We start from the raw sequence: 23,290 nt of genomic DNA, 5'->3' as shown, positions 1-23,290 counted from the left end.
TTGTTAAGGACTTTACATCATGCTGATAAATCGTATATTTGAATGAAAGAAACAAAGAAAAACCTGAAATACATTCTTCTGGGGTTATTCTCTTGGGCTGCTCTGTCAATGCTAACATTATTCATTATGTTCTATATAAGACATGACCAGTACATAGAACATTTACTCCAAAAATGCAATGAAGGTATCTAGGGTTACAGAAATATATATATATATATAAATATATATATATATATATTTCTGTATATATTTCTCATTAAAGGCCAGAGGACAGATGCACTTTGACTTGTGAGTTGTAGCCTCACTGCTGTGCCCCACACAGACCTCAGGTCTAGGGTCCGTTACAGGACTTCTGCTTTTCAGTGGCTTCTTCTCACCAGTGTGCTAGGCAGGCAGAAGTGCTGAGAGCTTGCTCCTTCAGGAACAACCCTTAGCCAATGACAAACAGAACTCTAACAACATGTCCTCGAGCATCCTTGCCTCTCAGGAGGGACAAGGAGTGAGGGCATGCCATACTGTCTCCAGAGGTCACAGAAGAAATGATCCCTGCTGCCTGCAGCAGTATCCTGATCATTAATGCAGCCCACACCAGCATGATACCCTTTCCCTCCTCCCTCTCCTTCCAAGGCTTTCTGGGCTCACTTCCCAAATATAATCACTTGCTCTCAAATCTTTATCTCAGGGTCTGCTTTGGGGCCAAACCCAGACTAAGATTCCGAGAAGGAGGGCATTTTTTTTTCTTCTGAGTTTGCACTAGAAAATTATAAGAATTTCCGGGTCCCTTATTATTGTTGTTATTGCTACTGTTAACAATAGTATAAAGAACTCCCTATATCTTTCACACAGGTTCACCAAATCTTTACATTTTGCCCCATTTATTTTATCATTCAATTTGCATCCATTCCTTCTCTTTTCTTTCCATGTATGTGTACATACACACACACACACACACACATGGGCACACACACGCCCGCGCACACATACATTGTTATATATGCATATTATAATTTCCTGAATGCTTGGAGAGCAAATGGAGACTTGAGTCTGTTTACTTCTAAAAATTTCAGTGGCTATTTTGAAGAACAAGGATATTCTGTTTTATTAGCTCAGCACAGTTTCCAAAATGATTTCTACTGTTTCTTTTTGCCCTCATGCTTGCACTTTATGTGGTCGGAGCTACGCTTAGTCACAGAATGCCAGATGGCATTAAGTCACCAATTCTTCTCACTTGAGAAAAATATCATTTCCAGAATGAAATTATATGGAAAGTGATAGATAAGCCTTTGCTGTCTATATAAGCAATGAAGGCATATCACAACCACAGCCTGGTGGTCAGGTCTCTGCAATTTGCAATGTCTGACCTGTCTCTTTTTTGTATTTTCTGAGTATGAGACCTTGTGGTTTATTACATCATCACCCCTGTGTACACCAGGGTCTCCTATTCAGTGCTTGAATGCATGTTTGTTTATTCCAACACAGGCACTGTTATTCCCAATCCCATTGACTCATTGCTACTGCACATTTAAGTGGCCTCCTAGAAGCCTGAGAAGTGCCTTGAGTCTTGCATACCCCAGTCTACACTTATGATCTTCCCTCCAAGCCTGGTCCTCTCCCAACATTTCTCCTCTTGGGGAACAGTACCAGCACTCATGCTATGGTGTGGGAATTCATTCTTGACATCTGGCATCACTTACCCCCCACACCTCCACATGTGATCCATTATCAAGTTCTGTCAGTTCTTTCCACCATCTTCCTCCATCTCCACTCTCATCACCACCACTCTATGCACCACCAACACCTCTTGCCTGAATGACAGCAATAGCCCTGGAACTGGCTTGCATTCTCCCTGGCCTCCCTCCAATCTAATCACCCTGCAGCTAGAAAAAAAAAATTGAAACATAAATCTGGCCACAGCATCCTCTTGTTCAAAACTCATAAGTGGTTTCTAATTAGTGATCAAATGAGTGCAAACATTCTTAACGATGGATGGTTCAACTTCTACGTTCTCCTGCTCTGTCTGTTCCTATACATAGAACCTTCCTTCAAGCTCTCAGTTCCCCGTGCTCTCTCCCATCACCAGGTCTCTGCACTGGAATAGCCTTTATTTCTTCTCTCTGATCTGCAGGCCATAGTCATACCTCACCTGTTCTCCTAATTTGGTCCAATTTCCCATTGTATTTTCTTGAACCACATCTCTCCTTTTTCATAATGGGCAGTGTTGCAATTTTATGTTTTCTTTGTGACTGCACAATTGCTATTTCCTCCACTAGATTATAAGCTCCACAGTACAGGACTATGTCTCATGTATCCCAAAGGCCTCGAGAATTTATTGAAATAAGTAGATAGTCAGTAAATAGTTGCTGAATGAAGGGATGAGGGGGTGGGATAGATGATTTTTTTCTAACTCACCTATTTAGACTAATAAAGTTGCATAATTTGCTCTGAACAATTCAGGACTGACCTACATTTTTACATGAAATGAATGACCGGAAAAAGGACCAACTAAGGAATTCAAGATGTTGACAAGGTGGTAACATAAGTGACTCATCTCAAACCAATTCACAGAAGGCAGTCATCACATCTTGGCCATCTTTCATGCAGCACATCTGGAAATTACTCATGAAAGCTTGGCTAGAAGCTCTATCTTGTATATGGACCTGATTTTGATATTGGACAAAACTATAAGAGGGTATTGCATGGTCCAGACTACACAGAATAAATTGTCAAATTTACCAACATATTGGTGGAAAGTGATCAAGCACTTCATCCTGAATTTACAGAACTGGTTCCAGAAGAACATTGTACTTCTCAAAATAGCTAAACCTCCTTGTTTTCCATCTTAAACCGCTGCTACAATGGCTCTTTCTAGTACCTTGCAAACACTAGGCTGTCAGACACTATCATTTCTGGAAATGGGTCTGCATTTGCCTGAGCCACATGCAATTAGTGGGCAGAAACCTTATCTGAGCAGTCACCACCCTGTCTTCACTTTCAAGTAGTGGCCAAGTTTAAAGGCTAACGATGCCCCAGAGCGTATTGTTGGTGGAGAGTGGCCAATGAGAATTGCCAGGTTCTTACCTATTTAACATGTCATTCCTTGTTCAACCACAAGGGTCAGTTTTGCTGATTGTTGAGTAGGACAAGCACCAACCACTTCTATCTAGGCTTAATTGAAGACTTGGAATATAAGCAAGAATACATTCTGGATGCTGCTCTTTTTGTAACAACCCTTCCCACATTTGTATCACAAATGTTTGCTTTAGTTAGAAATAATGGAGCTGGACCAAGGTGTTTCCTGGCACAATAGCTGAGGTCATGGGGCCTGGGTCACATGAAATTCAGGGCACAGATGGGCTTGTGTGGCACCTCCATGATAATTGACTGCCAAAGCTCTCTTCTCTGGCCTTGAAGCAGCAGAGTCAATAGCAGCCATCCCTCCACAGCTATCTGGCATTTACATCTCAGGCCTGTCCTCTATGGATCTGCCAGGACTACACTGTGAAAGAAGCAACAATACTTCCTTGGCTACAAAACTTGTTGAAGTGGAACCAACTGGTCTGTTTTTCTAAACCACTAGTATAACAAAGAGAGTCTTTAAAAAAAAGCACCATTTAAAAGATATTTCAGTTGGAAGGAAGTGGGTGTTTATATATGCTAAGGGGAACTCTGTGGTCCATGGTTGCTGTTCTTAGGAAATTTGACTGCCTATTAGGGGTTTGTTCATTTTAACATCCTGGAGTTATACACTGCAGTGGTTTAGGGTGAGGTCAGCACAGCCAGCTTCTTTCAGTAAAGGATAGTTATTGAATGCTCCTCTCCCACCGATTTACAGCTCATCTAAACTAGACAACTTGATTGGTAGAGATCCTAGAGGTTTCAGAGGCAGAAAGAGCTGGGAGAAATGCCAAGCCTGCCTTTGTCCCATGTGCAATGTTGGCTATACCACTTTGCATCTCTCAACTCAGTTTCTTCATCTATAAAATATGAATGATAATATTTATTTCAGGAGTGTTATAAGAAATAAATGGGAGACATATTTAAGGTACCCACAAGATTTTTTGCAGCATAATAATCAACAGATGTTGGTCTTCCTCCTACCAGCCCCCTCATGCTCCATTACACACGTTTCCTCGGAAGGGCCGTGCAGAGCTCAATATGGGTCCTGGGAATCTGGTCTAGCACTTGGGGTATGTCACCTTTGTGCCTACATGACCTTAGGTGGAGCCATTTACATTCCTACTTATGCTCCCAACAGGAATAGAATAATTGTCATAAGGAAAATGTGGACATCATGTTCTTGCTTACAGAAAACTTATCACCATGACAGAAGAATAAAAGTGACAAACTTCAAATTACTGGCACACTGGAAACAATTTGCATGCAGATTTTGGTATACAAAAATGAAAACAAAACCTACAGTTTTTCTCATATTTTATTACTTTTTCACCAGCTGTAATTTTTAACATATTCTATTTTCTGTGACACCCCAAAAGACAATGAACATGGATATGTTTTTACTATGATCTAAGATATCCTTCTTCCCAATTCATGATACTCAAGACAAAAGCTGATGCGTTCCATCCTCTCCCTAACTTGTCAATGTTAGTGACAAGGGTTAGTAAAGAGAAAATAGAAGAACCTTGGAAACCAGAAAGAACTAGTTTGAATTCTGATTCTCACTGGGCCACTTTGAGGATGGATTTTTCTTTGACCAAATGGGCATTGTAACAACCACCACTCAGTTGGATGGTGAGACAGACAATGTATGCAAGACATGGCAAGTGGCAGTTACTCTACACACCTGATGGTGGTCCCCTTATTTCCTTCGTCTTAATGATTCTTAGTTTTATCTGCTTTTCAAATACATGGCACACTGGAAACAATTTGCATGCAGATTTCGGTATACAAAAATGGAAACAAAACCTAATGATTTTATTCCTGATCGTTTCTGCTGAGTAATACCACATATTCATAACCTTGGGGGGGAGACACTAGTGCTTGTCCAAATATCTATTTTTTAAGATGTTATGACATTAAACAAAGCGCAGGCCTCACAAACACATACAAGTCAGATATGATAACAATTAATATATGTGGTTTACTCAGTGTATCTGCCTGTGGTAGATTGACACAGGATCTAATCTGCATTGGGCACACCCAAAAACTTGGGCCAAGGGACTGTTGCCAATGGCCAGGGAGATATAGAAGATGGATGGAGGAGGTGGGTGCAGAGTGGGGATGCTGCATCCTCTCTCAGCTTGGTCATGGAACTCACCATAGTAATTCTAGTCTAGGGTTTTGGAGGCATGGTGAAAAGATACTACAAAGGGAAAACATCAAGAACAACCAAAGAACATAAGGACTCAAGAGATAAACAATATATTAAGCAGCTGCCTAGGCACAAAATAACCTTCTGCTCTTTTCTTTCGGCTGGAGAAGCAAGAAATAAAGGCTGAAGCACCTTTGAACATGTGCAGGAGGAAAAACATGGAAGTCAGTTTAATGTGTTTCAAGTTCAAGGACATGTCATATTTGGTGCTCTTGATATAGCAGACACATACTCTCCTTTTAAAAAAGAGTATTTAATAAACAAATATGTAGCTTAGAATTTTCTATGGAAAATGAAGGAAGAATGAAAATCTATACAACGTAATATATGTGGTCCATCAAGCTTCAGTTGAAACTCTTTTGGGGACATGAGTACCGTAATGGGTCTTAACATGTTTTAAATCACTAATATTCTAACTAAACTCATAAAGGAGGCCTTCATCTGAATAATTAATATCAAATATTCTAACTGGCATGAAGGATATATTGGCTATGAGGAAATGATGAAAAGTTTGATTAAAATGGACTTTTACTCGAGGAACTAAGTGACATAAAAATGATATGGCAGGAGCATTAACCCCCTGATCTCAGCTGTTTGGCATGAAGGCAGTATTCTGTGCAAGGGCTTTTTACATTTTCAGGAAGTTTGAGTTGACAATGGAGACATCTTAATCTCACAAAGAATTAAATTGCTGCTAATTCATCATTTTGTCCTCTGCAATAAGAATGAGGAGGTGTCAGAGGGGCCAGTCAAAGTAGCTCGGGCAAACTCTACAGGGCAGGGGAAGAAGAGACTAGTTTTGAACATAGGGAGCCCGAGAAGAAAGGAGGAGAAAGTTTAGCTTGATGAGGTAAAAGAGCTTCAATGATTTTTAAAGGCATTGGATTCGGTCATGTGTCATACATGGAAGATAAGATCTAGACAAGGTCATCTCAGCCTTCCTGCAAAGTCAGAGCTCAGTCACAGCCTCGAGGGTTGAAAGGTGGGTTTGCACTGCAGGAAAGGGCTTTTCAGATAAAGCTGTGCCACCAGGACACTTCCCTTCAGAAGAGACTGGCCACCATCACTGTTTCCAGTTGAACATAACAAGTTCCTCTCTGGAACCCTGAGAAGTACTTGTGGCTTCATGGCCTCAAACCCCTTTAGGGCACTGCTGGAGCTGTAGGGAGCAGTGCATACATTCTCAAGAAGCATCTTACTTGACAAACTGACCTTGTGGCCAATCATTAAAACATGGAGACTTTGTCAACTTCTTTAGATCCAAATGGCTGAACTCCTAGACCCCCTGGACACGCGCTCACACACATATATACTTCACGAGTTGCATGCTCAAGTTTTCATTGAACTTATCCAGTCTTTATTTAGATTAGCTTTAAAGACCAGTATTTTGGTAGGTTTGCAAAACTTAGGTGTCATTGCCATCTTCTCAGCAAATGCTATAAAACAACACAACGGTGGCCAAGGAAAGGTCAATAGCTGTGAGCAGAGTGGAAGCTAACCAGAGGAGAGGATGAGAAATCAGAGGAGGGAGCATCACTAAACAGTGAGGTGAATAACAATCAAGAGGATGCTCACATAATAAGGTAGGTGCTGGGAATATTGCATACTTCAAAGATAACCATGCACTTGTGACTGAAGCCTTCCTGGGAATGGGCAAAGGCATATGTAGACAAGAAGGCTGAAACCAACAAAATGAATGAGCCAAAATGTTAAAGTGGTAGAAGGTTTCTTATGGCATGTTTTCCTGATTGGAAGACAATCATACCCAATACCAATACGCTAGGAACACACCTAGAAAGCAAGTTTATTTTGGGTTCCTAGGAAGCAAGCATAAGCTGTTTGCTCTGTCTAAAGTGCTCTTTCTCCCCCAATCAGGTCTAGTATGTTGCTTGTCATTATACAGCCAAGTGAAAGCTATTTGAAATGTTCAGAGAGATGGCCAGCTCCATTCCCCAAAATATATAATTTCTGTGATATGGGTTAGAGCAACATCAGGGTCGGGTCTGGTACAGCCTAAGCTGGCCTTTGTCCATACCTGTCTCAGGAAAAAGAGTGTCATGAAGCTTTCCAAGATTTCCACCAGAAAATGTATTGTTATCTTTTTTTTTCTGGGTAGATATTTTTCTTAATCTTAAAGAACCAAAGCAGCAATTTGCAGATACTGCTTTTTCTACTCTCAGGAGTGTTCTAACCAAATAGAATTCTCTTTTTGGTAGGCAAAGTATGTTGCTTAATGTTCATCCAGCAATTATGCTTTAAACTGTTCATATTTCAAGGGAAGGACCCTAAGGAATAGCAAAGGAATTGATTTTATGACAGCATTACCGAGACAGTTGAAAGGCATTACCTAACCTATATACTTGTGATGTTCTGTGTCCTATACAAAGATGTATAAGACACAGTCCCTGTCCTCAAAGGCACTTACAATTTAGCGAGACAGGCAAGTAAGCAAATAATACAGGGACTAAGATAATCGCAGAGCTTCTATCGCTGAGTTTTACATGAGCAGCTTACCCCCAGCACTAAAATGTACAAACATGAAGCCAGTCTGCCTGGGTTCAAATCTAAGCTCTGCTATTTCTAACTGCTGAACTTGGCCGATTTTACTTAATTTCCCTGTACCTGTTTCTTTGCCTGTGAAATGGGGGGTAATAATAGGATTGTCATTAAGTCACGGGGTTAAGTCAGGAGATGCAAAGCATTTACAAGAGTGCCTGGAGTATTGTAAATGTCCAGTAAGTTAACTATCTAAAAGTCTGGACTGCTACTAATTCTAGACATTTTCAAGAAAACTAGGGACTTAGATTGGAAAACAATCAGTCAAGAAAGCTTGGAGGAATTCTTGCCTAGAACTGACTTACATAAAAACAAATCTGTTCTCATCCGTATACCAATAGGCTTTCAATAAAAGCTATTATATATGGTGCTATGTTAAATCCTGGTGATGGGCATAAAACATGATAAGTATAAAACAATACCCCTCATTTTAAGGAATTTATAATCTGATGGAAAGGGGCAGCCAAGAATCATCATGCAATTTTGGGTATTTTCAGAGGCAATGGAAAGATGCCAAACTAAAGTTATGGGCCGCAAACGGGAAAGACCTAAAGGAAGGTGACAGAGGGCTTGGGCTCTGGCATGGGGGCTTTGAGGTATGCTTGGGGTAGACAGAAGGATAGGTCAAGCAGGCAATTGTTACTAGGGTCACAAGAAGAGTAAACTAGGAAGGTTAGCAAGGTTTATATTAGAATCATCACCATAGTGATGAGAATTGAATCTGTAGGAATTGAAACAGTTGCTCAGAATCTATAGAAAGAAAAGGATGGAGGGAGGATCAGCTTTAAAAATCAGTGGCATGATCAGAAAAGCCTGCAACAAGAGGCAACAAGGTCAGGGGGTGAGATGGAAATTGGGCTAAGTGTAGGCCATTTAGCCCACAGTAGGAAATGTGGGAACTAGAGGAGGAACAAGGGTTGAGGGGAGGTTTTTATAGTCTCTGAAGGATCAGAGTCAAGTTTATGGTGCAGTCACTGGCTCGTCATGATTCCAGAGTTGCATGCTCAGTGCTGCCTGACTCTGAGTCAACAGGAACATCGTAGTAGGGCCTCAGGGCGTCTCCCATCGGGAGCGGTGTGTTGCTCTCACACTCCGTCCGTCCTATAAGCCGAGCCTCCCGCTCAGCCTTCCCAGTGTACTGGCATTGGTGTGGTGTCCATTACAGGCAGATCCTAGCTCTGAGCCTAAGTTTTAGTGGGTGGGGGCCAGCACCTCTTCTCTAGACCCGAGTCATCCCATCTCCTTTATATGCACCCCCTTCTGTAAGACTCCCTGTTATGGGGCCTCCCTGGTGGCACAGGGGGTTAAGCGTCAGCACTAGGAAGCTATCTGCAACTACTGCAGCCGAGTTCGATTCCCAGCCAGGGAGCTACCCACATGGCGCAGCAGACCTCTCCTGACTAGCCCGCTGTTCCACTGAATAGTGTATTTCAATCAATTCGCTTGTTCTGCTCCCTACTCTGTCTCTGGTCAATCCTCTCATACCCCACACCTACGGCCTGCACCCCACCTCTTGTATGCATAAATAAATAAATCTTTAAAAAAAAAAAAAAAGACTTGCTGTCTCCCAGCATGTCCTTCAGAACAGCTTTTCACTCACATCATATTGGTATGTGATGTCCTTTTGCCCTTTACCTTTCTCTGGTCATTCTGCAGAGTTGGTTAATTCTCAGTTGTACCCTCAGCTTATCTCTAAGACACTGCAGGACTCCTAGAGAACTGTGTAGCTGAGCAGAATAGCAGGCAGGGGGAGTTACTGCCCAGGGGTTAAAAATACTGCCGAGAAAGGGCTAGTTGATGGTGCATGGATCATGAGAAGCCAGTGACACTAAGTTCTGTTGTATGGGTTTGACTGATTAAAGAAAGGAACATAACTTCCCCAGAGGTAAATTTAAAAAGACCTAACAACATTAAGAAAAATCTTTAAAGTATGTCTGGCAGGCTCTTCACTAAGGATTTTGCTGGTGTTACTGTCTTTAGTGATCATACAAGCATTATTCAGAAGCCCTGATATTATCCCCAATTCACAGATTAGAAAACTGGGCTTGGAACAATTAGGTCACTTGCCTAAGGTCACAAAGGTGATAAGTGACAGAAATGGGGCTATAATTATGGCCTAACTCCAAGTCTGTTCCCTTATCATCTATCCTTGAGAAGCTGGTACTAGTGAAGACAGAGTCTGAGCTGTAGGGAGCAGAAGTTGAGAAGCTAATGCTGAATGTTCCAGGTTGCAAAGGAGAGGAAGTGAGGTCATCTCCGGAGATTGGGCTCAAGGGCCTTAGTCATCTTTGCAGACCTTAACAGGAGTAGAAAAGGGCTGAAATGGCCACCGTGGGATAGTCGAGGGAGTCCACAGCATGACTAAAAGGAACTCTGGACAGCAGCAGAGGCCCAGTGGGGACTGGGTAATGTGAATTTTGTAGTAGAACCAATGAATGCAATTTTATGAGTCTCTCCAGCAACCTTTCACCACCCATGTCCCCAGGACCACAGAAAAGATGGGGAACCTTTTTGCTCACTCCTTAGGTCTCAACACTTGATTACAATCCCGGAAGAGCAACATCATATGCTGATATGCTGAGCCATCTGCAGAGGAGGGATAATGGGATCCCATGGGGGGCAGAGATGGGCTGGGTGGGACTGATTGGGGCCTGAGATAGAAAAGCGGAGACTTCATGAAGGGACTGACAATGAGGAGGCCTGTGACACTGGGATGGGGCCAGGGAGAATTGAAAGGGGCTGGGAGACTGGAGGAAAAAAGATGCTGTTTGCAAAAATACATACATTGATGTTCACACATTACAGCAGCCTAGTAAACAGCCACTTCCCTCCTCACCCAGGCTGAGTAATAATTTATGTCAGGCCAGAAGAAGGCGAAGCTGATTTCATTCTGTTTACTACCAAAGAAAATTGGGGGCTGGACAAGATGGTAAAACATCAGCTTTGGTAAAAGCCTGGTGTTTGCTAACGAGGTTGTATTACTACCATGGTCTGCTTTCCAAAACAGCACCCTCAGGAGAAAAGAAATAAAGTCATTTTTCTTCCAAGGCAGAAGATTTAACATTGCTTAACAATAACACTTAACATCGCTTAGCCCCTAGCCTTAGGCAACCTCATAACTACCAAGTGCTAGGAACTGTCTCTCCCGAGCTGGCTAGGGCTCCTGTTTTATTTTGTGAAGTGTCATTTAGTCTGGCAGCAAACTGCATGGGCCTACTTTAAGATGACAGAGTTCTAGGAAAGCCTAGCAGGGTGCCCTTTGACCGGGGTTCCTCAGCAACTCCAAGCCCTGGGGGCATTTTCTCCCCAGGTTAGTGGCTCTAAATTTGGGATATAAATCAACATTGTTGAATTTATCTTAAAAACTCCTGTGATGCTCTCACAAACAACATAGGAAACAAAGTAGTCAGTTGCACATTAAGTCCCCATATGGCTGGCCACCAACTTCCTATAGATACAATTATTCCTATTTTTTTTTTAAGATTTATTTATTTTATACAAGAACTGGGGTATAGGCCAGAGGCGTGGGAAGGTGAGACAATTCACCAGAGACTGAGTGGGGAGCAGAACAGGCAGACTGACTGAAATACACTGCTGAGGGGAGCAGCGGGCAAAACAGGAGAGGTCTGCCGCGCCATGCAGGTATCTCCCTGTCTGGCCAGGAATCGAACCCCTGCTGCAGAGACAGTGGACAGCTTCACGGCACTGTGCTCAACGCGCTGCGCCACCGGAGAGGCCCTATTCCTATTTTTAATGAAAAACTTAACTCTATAAATATTTTAAAGCTCTCCTGCCTCTGTGATGAAGAGGCGTTTGGGTGCCCAGAGGGATGTGCTCTCCTTACTTTCAGCAAAGGGAGGGAGCAGCCGAACTGTGGATTCAATTAAGTGGACAGTGAAATCTCCAGCATGGGGAAGACCAGGGAACTGGGATAAATGTCATGGGCACACAGAGTCCAATCTGCATTCTCTCTCAGAAGTCAGCAGTGTGTCCTTGCTTCTGCATTCTGCATCTTGTTGGGTAAATATGGACCCCTCCTCCCACAGACTGGAGCCTGCTAATGGGGGTGCTTTGCATCTCCCTTTTAGATATTGAGATGGACTGGAGCCTGCTAATGGGGGTGCTCTGCATCTCCCTTTTAGATATTGAGATGGGCACTCGTGTTTCAGGTGCTCCATTTCAAATGAAATGCCAGGGGTGTCTCATGCATTTGTCTGAGTCCTGTTTACTCTCCATCGTGGCTACTTCTGGTTGCCAGGTAGCCGCGGAGGTCTGTTTGCACGTGCAGCTAATCACTCCTATTGTGTGTGTGTGTGTGAGTGGACTGTGTCAAAACTGGGTTCAGTCTGAGATGCTTCCCTTTCAGCTACAGCTATATTTTCGGGCCTGGCAAGATTTTGTCAGTGTGTACATTGTGATGATGGCCTCAGAGCCACAAAAGCATAAACTATTGCCTTTGTCAGAACCCCACCTCCCCAGAGCTCACCGTGGACGTGGGGAGACGGGTGTGGTTAGAACCAGCCACGGCTGAGCTTTTCAGGGCTTATTAGAAAAATAAATAGGGGTTGGAAAGTCAGAGGACATGATGCTAAAAATTACTAATCTCAGCACTCATTGTACTGTCATAAAAAGTGGATTTGCTGCCCATTGACGAGGCAATAGATTTCTGAAGATGGATTGACACTGAGGATGTGTCTTCAAACACCATAGTCCCATATTCTCAGGGCCTGATACACAACAGATGATCAATAGATATATGGGGAATAAATGAATGAGTGAAGTTTATAGGATCTTAAATGTTATTTCCATGCTTTTGATTTTTTTTGATTTGTATAAAAAACTCCATTTCCGCAGCCTGACTACAAGTTGGCCGGGATGACGTTCAACTATTTCCAGTTTCCTTTCTTCCCCCTTTCATAAGACCATACTACTTTCCATCTGCCTTAACCACAATTCCCATACTCTTCAACACTGAAAGCCAGAAATTTTATATTTAAAACAAATTTTGGAGACGACTTCCATTTTTCAAAATGAAAACAAAATACGAAGCCAGGGAAAAACAGGGAGAGGAAAGAAATCAAGGATGAGAAAAAACTATGAGAAAACATATAAAAAAAGAAAACAGGGAGCTAAATAAAATATAGTTGTCTAGAAGTTTTTACAATACTGTGTTCTGTGTATCCTGCCCAATCAGTGTTAAAAACTGGTTCTTTTCCACATTGGAGATTTTATGACTTTTGAAAATCAATATACTATTTAGAAGAGCAGATGGTCACTTAGGCTACGCCTGTTGTAAAATTCAGGACGTTGTTTTTGTAAATTCACATGCAGATGTATAGAAGCAGGCAAGTCAATACCTCCAGCTCAGAGTTAGCACCACAACAACTCAGCTTTGATGATAAACAACTCAGCTTCACTTAGGATCCTTCCCACACTTTTTAACTTTTTAGAAGAAGACATTCCGTAACATTTCAGTTTTCTGGCTGGCATTAACCTTTCTTTGTTTTGCTTTGTTTTGAACGCACTAATTCTCACACCCTCAGCTCATCTCAACTCATTTAATTCCCAGAGTAACTGCACTGTATGTAATCTTGGAAAGGTTTCCTCTTTGTCATGCGCTACTGATAGACAAAAATTATTCTTCATCTCACAGATAAGAGCACAAACCTTTGAGAATTGTATCTCATGTTCAGGGGTGTCTAGTTACAACATAAGTGGATCATGTTAGGCCAGAGTTGCCAAGTGAACTTTTCCCACACAAGTCTTTTTCTCCTCCACTGTGTCTGTACCTCTCAGCAATATGTTTGTTGCCCAGAGCACATGGCCAGATTCTAAATCAAGCAAAGAACACCTTCCCAGGTTCACATTTATCTTCTGCTTTTTAACACCCACATGAAGTTCCAAGGTTAAGGTTGGCTCCCCTTTCTCGTGGGTAACTCCTAGGACAGAGGATTTACTATTTTATTGTCTCTAAGCTTGGTGTAAGATGTTCAATACCATTTTTATAGCAATGGCTTAGGATTTCCATTCAGTATCCAATATTCTTGCTGACATGTTCAATTGCAATGATATACTATTTTCTTCCCCTAAAAAAAAATCACCCACAAGTGTTTCAATTATTAGCACAGTTGTGAAGATGGCACTAGGGTTGCAACAGATGGCAGTGAGGCAAAATTATAACATATTCCCTATCTCAAAGCCAGATTTCCATTTCATGTAGATTTCTCTAAAGACTTCATTTGCAGGCGCGCTAAGGTGGGAGACCACTCAGTGATGTACCTGGGTAAGGACGCGTACTGCCTCTCCATCCCCTCAAAGCGGAGGGTGTGTGCGTTCCCGTCTGGACCCTTTCCAGGCACCTGTGGAGAGAAAAGTAATTAGAGATGAAGATCCATTATACACCCTGGTTACTGACAATGCATCTCAAAATTATAATCAGTGCACAAATGCTGCCACTGCCTGCCAAAAATCAACCACAGAAAAGCAAGTGAGAACTCAGTTTCGCCCTAGGAATCGGTGATCAAGCCACAAACATGGCATCGAACAGCAAAGTCACTTCTTTCAGAAAAGGGTCATTGTCAAGCTGACTTCTTCCTGTCACCATGCCATGTGGTGAGACCAATTTTTTTTTTTTTCTTTTTAGATAGGCTGTCATTTTTAGGCCTGGTGTAGACTCACAGAAACACTGAGAAGATAGTGCAGAGAGTTCCCCTAAAGCGAAGACCCAGTTTCCTATTACTAATGTTTTACAGTCTCGTGGTACATTTCTCACAATTAGTGAATCAACATGGATGTGTTATTGTTAACTGATGTCTATCCATAGTTTATTTATATTTTCACCTACTTTTACTCTGTCCCAGGGTCCATGTTACACTTAGTCAAAAGTCACCTTAGACTCCTCTTAGCTGTAACAAGGACTGAATTTTTTTTTAAGATTTATTTATTTATGCATAGAAGAGCTGGGGTACAGGCCAGAGATGTGGGGGGTGAGAGGATTCACCAGAGACAGAGTGGGGAACAGAACAGGCAGATTGACTGAAATACACTGCTGAGGGGAGCAGCGGGTGAGACAGGAGAGGTCTGCCGCATTGTGTGGGTCTCTCCCTGGCCGGCCAGGGATTGAGCTCATGCTGCAGAGGCTGTGGATTACTTCATAGTGTGGTGCTTAACACTTTGCGCCACCAGGGAGGCCCAAGGACCATACTTTTTTTTTTTTTTTTTTTTTTAAAGATTTATTTATTTATTTATACAAGCACTGGGTACAGTCAGAAGCTCGGGAGGGTGAGAGAATTCACCAGGGCCAGAGCGGGGAGCAGAACAGGCAGACTGACAAAATACACTGCTGAGGGGAACAGCGGGCGCGGCAGGAGAGGTCTGTCATGCCATGTGGGACCCTCTCCGGCGGCCGGGGATCGAACCAGCGCTGCAGAGCCTGCAGGCAGCTTCGCAGCCCAGAGCTCAACTGCTGCGACACCAGGGGAGGCCCTGCTTTTATATTTTTATTTTTTTATTTTTTTTAGGGTCTCAATTTGTTTTTTTTTTTTTTTAATAATAAATTTTATTGTTATATTCCCCATACAATTGCAGCCCCCCCATTCTGACCCCAATCCCTCCCCTCCCGCCCCCGCCCCCCAAGGACCATACTTTTTAAAGTTCCTTTTTCATGAAAACTTATTTAACTTACTGGGCTCAGTGACAACTAATCCTTTACTTCACAGGTCCCATGAAGCCTTGCCTCACCTGAACCTCAGGTCCCAACCCGCCCTTATGAATGACTCCAGGCAAGTGATGGGCTATCTGCTATCTAGTGGATGTACTTTGTACTTATTGTGTTTGCCTCTGTTCAGATCCCTTTCAACAGCTGCTGAAGTTCTGAAGGGCAGTGACTGACCCAGAAGGTTCTCAATAAAGTGTGTTAGGTCCATGAATGTACAGATTATACATCTCGCTTTTCTCTATCTACCTTACACACTGATCAATAAGACGGACACACACAGGAATTAAAAAGTACTTGCTGATGGATGGATTCCTCATCTATTCATATCAACACATGTGACTGTGGCTTATTCATGGGTTTGCTTTCGTGCTGCAAAAGCCCTCATGTGATGGACACGAGGAGGGGCGAGTAGAAGCCTGGACCGCCACAATGAAGGGCAGGGGGAATTTGCTGGTAAACACAGGAAGTGACAGTGTCAAGGTTATTAGAGGAAATTTTTCTAGGTAGTTCTCAATTCGGATGTTGTTTTCTTGCTGCCTAAATCCCAGCTCTCTACAAAACCACCAGCATGGGATGGGATGTGTAGGGAACGTTTGTTGGGGGAGGTTTTGCAGAGAAAGTATACACAGGTGTTTGCAGTAAGAAAGACTAATCCTGAGATGGAATTATCACAGGAAACCCTTCAGAGTTTGTCTTGTAAAATCTCTTAACATTTCAGCAATACATGGATCGAAAGTGGCTGGTGATTTTCTGAAAAGACAATAACCCATTAAACTATCTTGGTAGGATGAAGATTGCACATACAAACTTGGAAGCAACCACAGAGAGACTGAGAATTCTCTGCATTAACAGAAATATCCTAAAAGAAACTTATATAATGTTATGCCATGATACATCAATAAAAATTTTAAAAAGATATATCTAGTATTCTAGTTATGGTCAAGTCAAGCTTGTAAATCAGCAAAGACAGTTCAGCGTGATATGCACAGAATGCTGGCTCCCATGATCAGCAGAATATGGAGGGGGCACCATTCACAGCTCTTGGGGCTCTGGGGTCCTAAGGTGGATGGTGCTAGAACTGACCCTTGAAGGGACAGCAGCCATTAATTTGACCCAGGGAAACAGTTCCAGGGGAAGAACAGTAGGAAGGGTGGAAGTAGGAGATTGGGTGACAGTGTTAGGAACCTAACAGAAGTGGTTATGCAGAGGGTGTTCCAGGGAAGTCATGATAGGTAGGGGTAGAGGTTTTGTTTTTCAGTTTAGTAGAATTCATCAGTGACCACATCTGGGCCCCAGTGCTGCCCACATGTCTCAGTATAGGTTTTCTTTGTTGGAATATTTTAAAATATGTGTTTAATTTATGTGACCTATAGAACTCTTCATGCTCCTGATTTCTCTTTCAGTCATACGTGGTAGTTTGTGTTTTCAAGGCACTTGCCTAAGTGATTATTTTTTTTTTTAAATTGGGGTAATATTGGCTTACAATACTGTAGGGGATTTAGGGGTACAGGTTCATGCCTATTTTAAGTATATGTTACCTCACTACATCCAATACCAAAGCCCCAATAATCCTGCACCATAGTCCACTAAGCACCTTCTTCCCTTGCTCCCTACTTCTTACCCTCCCTTTCTAGTAGCCTCACCTCTGTATTCAGATTTTTAGGGTTGGTTTGTTTTGGTTTAGTTTTGTCTGTTGCCTTGTTTTTTTATTTTCCATGTATAAATGAAACCATCTGGCATTTGTCTTTCTTCTTTTGATTTATTTCACTTAGCATAATCCCCTCCAGTTTCATCCGTGTTGTTACAAAGAGTAAAATTTCATCTTTTAAAAATTATTTTATTGAAATTATTCAATTTTGGAGAATAACATTGTTTGTAATATTTCCTGATTAGCCTTTAAATATTTGTAGCATTTATAGTGTTTCTTTTTTCATTTATTCATATTGGAATTTTGGGACTCTTTGTTTTTCTTAGTCTGACTAAAGATTTATTATTTTATATATTTTTCTCAGAGCGACAGTTTTTTATGTGAATTGTTTAAAATGAACAAAGAAAGAATGATGTAGAATAATGTATAACCCAATACCAGCCAAGATGGTACCAGTGGTCACACAGACGACACCTGCAGGTGTTAGAAAAAAATGGCATGGAGGTCGCAGAACATGGGCGAGGCTGCAAAAGCTGGGTGGCATGCTAGTACTTAAAAAAGCATTCTGTCCCCAATAGTGTATATAGTTATGTGCACTACTATTAATGTTGCAGCATCCTAAATGCTGTCATTCAGTTAGAGAATTGCTGAGCACCTACTGTATCCTAAAGTTTACTAGGCACTCTATTTGCAACTATGAGCAGGGGCTGGATTTCATTGCTTTGAATACAGAGGAGACAGGTTTGCAAACAATCACAGTACAATGAAATCACTGCTAAAGGGTCAGTCTGAGGGAGGAGACACTGGGATCCTGAAGGAAGAGGTACCAAAATCCACCTGGGTGAGCTGAAGACAGCTTCAGCTGGGTATTGAAGCTTCATCTAAGTTTGAATATGAATGGGTTTTTTAGAGAAGAGATGAGTATAGGGGTAGCAGGAGGGGGCATTCTAAGTACAGAGAGCAAAAGTAAAACAACACAGAGGCATAAAAAAGCACTGTGTTTTCAGAGAATGTTAATATTATGGCAAAGGGCTAAGCAGAGGCTCTGAAGGAAAGGTTATCAGTAGCAGTAGCAACTATACTTGTGGTGCTGCCAAGAAGGTTAGAACTGTAACTTCATGACTACAACTTTGCATAAATAGAGCAATTTTAGGTTCATAGTAAAATTGAGAGGAAGGTTCAGAGAGTTCCCATATGTTCCCTGTTCCTACACATGCGTAGCCTCCCTCTCTCACAATATCCTCACCAGGGTGCTATATCTGTTACAACTGATGAACCTGCATTGACACATCATTATCATCCAAAGTTTACATTAGGGTTCACTTTGGTGTTGTGCATCTTTTGGGTTTGCATAAGTATCCACCATGATTGTTCTCAAAGGAATTTTTTCTTTGCCCTAAAACTCTTCAGTGCCCTATCACTAATCTTTTTAATGACTCTATAGTTTTGATTTTTCCAAAATGCCATCTTGTTGGAATCATACAACATGTACTCTTTTTATGTTGGCTTCTATCACTTAGTGATACGCATATAAGTCTCCTCCATGTCTTAATAGCTTATTTCTTTTTTGCTCTGAATAATACTCTGTTTGTCTGGAGTAGAATAGTTTATTTATCCATTCACCTACTAAAGGACATCTTGGTGCTTCCAAGTTTGGGCAATTTTGAATAAAGTTGCTATAAATACCCCTGTGCAGGTTTTTGTGTGTACATAAGTTTTCAACTCCTTTGGATAAATACCAAGGAGTGCCCTTGCTGGATCATATGGTGAAAATATATTTAATGTGATCAAGAAACTGCCAAGCTATCTTCCAAATTGTTTGCAACATTTTGCATTTCCACCAGCAATGAATGAGATTTATTGTTCCACATTCTTGTTCTCACCAGCATTTACTTGGTTAGTATTCCAGATTTTGGCCATTCTAATGGGTGATGAGTAGTATTTTATTGTTTCAACTTGCATTTCCCTGATGATATATCATGAGAAATATTTTTCCACATGCTTGTTTGCCACCTATATGTTTTCTTCAGGGAGGTGTCTGTTAAGGTCTTTGAACCATATTTTAATTGGGTTGATTATTCTCTTATTGTGGGATTTTAATAGATCTTTGTATATTTTGGACAGCAGCCCTTTATCAATTATATTTTTAGGCAAATATTTTCTCCCAGCCTGTGATTTTCTTTTCATTTTCTTGACATTGGTTTTTGCAAAGCAAACATTTTTAATTTTAGTGATGTCCAGCTTATCAATTATTTCTTTCATGGATCATGCCTTTCATGTCATAACTAAAATGTCACTGTCAAACCCAAAGTCCTTTAGATATCTTTGCTATCTTCTAGGAATTTTAGTGTATTACATTTGACAGACAGTTGGCCCATTTTTAGTTAATTTTAGCAATAGATATAAGGTCTTTGTAAAGATTTATCTTTTTTTAAAGATTTATTTATTTATTTATTTATTTATTTATTTATTTATTTATTTATATAAGCACTGGGTACAGTCAGAAGTGCGGGAGGGTGAGAGAATTCACCAGAGCCAGAGCGGGGAGCAGAGCAGGCAGAAGGACCGAAGTACACTGCTGAGGGGAGCAGCGGGCGGCAGGAGAGGTCTGCGCGCCATGCGGGACCCTCCTCTGGTGGCCGGGGAGCAGCCGGGGATCGAACCAGTGTTGCAGAGGATGCGGGCAGCTTCGCAACCCAGTGCTCAACCGCTGCGCCACCGGGGAGGCCCAAGATTTATCTTTCTTTTTTGGCATATGGATATTCTATTGTTCCAGCACCATTTGCTGAAGAGACTACCCTCTTGATCTTTGCATTGCCTTTGCACCTTTGTCAAAACTCAGTTGACTATTGGGTTTATTATTGGGCTCTCTATTCAGTTCCATTCATCTAGTCTTTCACCAATAACAAGTAATACTTGATTACTGTAGCTTTATAGTAAGTCCTGAAGAGAGATAGATAGTATCAGTTGTCCAATTTTATTCTTCTCTTCAATATTGTGCTCATTATTCTGGTCCTTTTGCCCAGCCATATATACTTTAGATCAATATGTTGAGATATACAAACTAATTTACTGGGAGTGCAAGGAAATTAAAAATAAATTTACTTGAATCTATAGTTCAAGTTGGGAAGCTCTGACATGTTGACAACATTGAATCTTTCTGTCCCCGAATATAGACTACTTCTCCACTTACTTAGTTATTCTTTGATCACTGCTACAATTTAACATTTACTTAGTGCATCAAACACAAGGTTAAATATTTTGTTTATATTATCCTATTCAGTGCTCAAAATAACCCCAGTAGTTGCCCCATTTTGCAGACAAAATTAAAATTCAGCAGCCACGTAAGATCACAGTTAGTAGATGGCAAATCTGAAACTAGGATGAGGTCTGTCTGACCCAAGAGTCAAAATCTGGAGACAGACATGGATCTGGTCATGGAGGAGTTCACATATTTTACCCTCAGGTGATGGTGATGTCATTGAGATGTGCTACTCAATAAGTGACAGGACATATTTACAATTTAGAGAGATTATTCTTGCCATAGTATGGAGGTTCTTGTGACAGTCTGAAACAGAGATGATGAAGGTCTAAATAAGGAATATTCAAAAGGATGGAAACAAAGTTATGACATAAGGATGTTCAGGAGGTATGTTCAGCAGGACTGACTGAGGATTAATGGGGAGGATGTGTCTAGAATAATGCCAGACTTTCTGAGCTTTAGTTGGGACATCTGATGAAGATGTCTGATAAGTAATAGAGTATAAAAGTTTGCAACTGAAAAATCTGGACCTGAAATATAGATTTGGGGAAAATCCAGCCTACAGATGGTTCTTGAAACCTTGAAAAAAATTAGAATGCCCAGCAAGAGTCTGTAGAGACAGAATAGAAGAAAAGACATGCAATGGAAATCGAGAAGAACACCAGTAATAATCAGACATTTTATTACTTAAGGAACAGATAACTACTGAACTCAGGAGAAAGTCTGAGGAAAAGTTTAGTAGAAAAGGTCGAGAAGAGAACTAGAGAGAATGTTACCATAGAAATCAAAAGAAATAATTCCATTAATGAGGGGATGGTCAACTGTATCAAAAATAGTCAAGAATTTCAGTAAGACAAGGCTTGTGGTGTGAATGTTATGCTGGAGTGTTTTCCCAAAACTTCCTTTTTGTAGAGGGACACCCTGAACTTTAGAGGTTGAAAATCTAAAAACTACCTTTCCCAGAATTCCCTTTTCAGTCAACATACTGGGTATATTCAAGTTAGATCATAACACTGAGAAATGTAATTGAGGCAGGGGCTACACTTCCGGCAACAATGACAAAGGTGTGGCAGTGTTAGTAGATGTATGATTACTACTTTCTGGAGCTGCTGTGTAAGATTTTAGAGCTAGCTTTGGGACTGGTAACACTAGAATTGGCTTATTGATGATGGCACCTTCTTAATCACAGTGGCTGCTGATATGGGTTCTATTGTGTGTCTCTGAAGTCAAAACTTTCCTTATAGAAGTGGCAGCTGCTCTGTTGGTAGCCTGGTTCTGTGTTGTGGCTTGGGAGATCATTCCTATATGCCTATCCAAGGGTTTGTTTCCTTAGTCTTCCTCATGATTATGTGAGCCCATAAATATAATGAATTTGTTCCTGCTTAAACTAGCTAGCAAAGATACTGTTTTCTGCAACCAAACAGTGACTTGGAATTGGCATTGCAGTGGTGATTGGTGCTTCATTGAGAGTGATTTCAGTGGACTGATGGGGAGAGAAAGCCAGACTTTATTTTTATTTTTATTTTTTATTTTTTTTTTTTTTATAAATTTTATTGTTATATTCCCCATACAATTGCAGCCCCCCATTCTGACCCCAATCCCTCCCCTCCCGCCCCCGCCCCCCTAAAAGTGTCTCTGGTTCATAGATTTTTGTTGATTTTGATTTTCACTTTCTTATAGTTATTCATTTTCCTGGTCCCTTATTTAAGTTTTCTAGATTCCTGCTATGAGTGAGACCATCCGGTATTTTTCTTTTTCTTTTTGGCTTATTTCGCTGAGCATGATCCCTTCCAGCGCCATCCATGTTGCAGCAAATTGCATGTGTTTATCTTTTTTGAATGCTGAGTAATATTCCATGGTATATATGTACCACATCTTCTTGATCCAGTCATCTATTTTTGGGCATTTGGGTTGTTTCCAAAGCTTAGCTATTGTAAACAGTGCTGCTATAAACATAGGGGTGCAGGTGTTCTTTGGAATTGATGTTTCTGTGTCCTTTGGGTAAATACCTAGGAGTGGAATTGCTGGGTCATATGGAAGCTCTATGTTTAGTAGGTCCAGAAATCTCCACACAGCTTTCCACAGTGGTTGGACCAGTTTGCACTCCCACCAACAGTGCAGAAGAGTTCCTTTTTCTCCACACCCTCGCCAACATTTGTTGTTGCTAGTTTTTTTAATATGTGCCATTCTCACTGGTGTAAGATGGTATCTCATGGTAGTTTTGATTTGCATTTCCCTGATGACAAGTGATGTTGAACATTTTTTCATATGCCTGTTGGCCATTTGCATTTCCTCTTCAGAGAAGTTTCTTTTAAGCTCTTCTGCCCATTTTTTGACTGGATTATTTTCTTTGTTGTTGTTGAGTCTCATCAGCTCTTTGCAGATTTTTGTGATCAGTCCTTTATCATTAGTGTTGGGTGCAAAAATGTTCTCCCAGTTGGTGGGGTTTCTCTTTGTTTTTGTTATTGTCTCTTTTGCTGTGCAAAAGCTCTTTAATTTGATATAGTCCCAGCTGTTTATCTTTGCCTTCACTATCACTGCTTTGGGTGATGTGTCTGTAAAGATGTCTTTGATGTGCAAATCACGTAGTGTTTCGCCTATATTTCCTTCTATATATTTTATGGTTTCAGGTCTTATGTCTAGTTCTTTAATCCATTTTGAGTTGATTTTTGTGTATGGTGTGAGGTGGTGGTCAAGCTTCATTCTTTTGCATGTAGCGACCCAGTTTTCCCAGCACCATTTATTGAACAAACTTTCTTTGCTCCAATGCATAGTCTT

At 41.2% G+C, this 23,290-nt stretch overlaps 1 protein-coding gene across 4 annotated transcripts in view; it reads right to left on the bottom strand.

The window, feature by feature from the left end:
* PARD3B (par-3 family cell polarity regulator beta) overlaps nucleotides 1–23,290 on the bottom strand; it is a gene marked incomplete at both ends in the record, with an annotated part of 909,806 nt that overhangs the window by 36,884 nt on the left and 849,632 nt on the right. For all 4 annotated transcript variants that reach the window (XM_084247417.1, XM_084247420.1, XM_084247419.1 and 1 more), the window contains one exon: nucleotides 14,165–14,244. In XM_084247417.1, coding sequence (XP_084103543.1) covers nucleotides 14,165–14,244 — 80 coding nt within the window. The remainder of the gene's footprint in view (nucleotides 1–14,164; nucleotides 14,245–23,290) is intronic.

Source organism: Talpa europaea, assembly GCF_964194135.1.
Source record: "Talpa europaea genome assembly, chromosome: 1".
In the NCBI taxonomy this organism is placed as follows: domain Eukaryota; kingdom Metazoa; phylum Chordata; class Mammalia; order Eulipotyphla; family Talpidae; genus Talpa; species Talpa europaea.
This window is presented reverse-complemented; position numbering and strand designations above follow the sequence as displayed.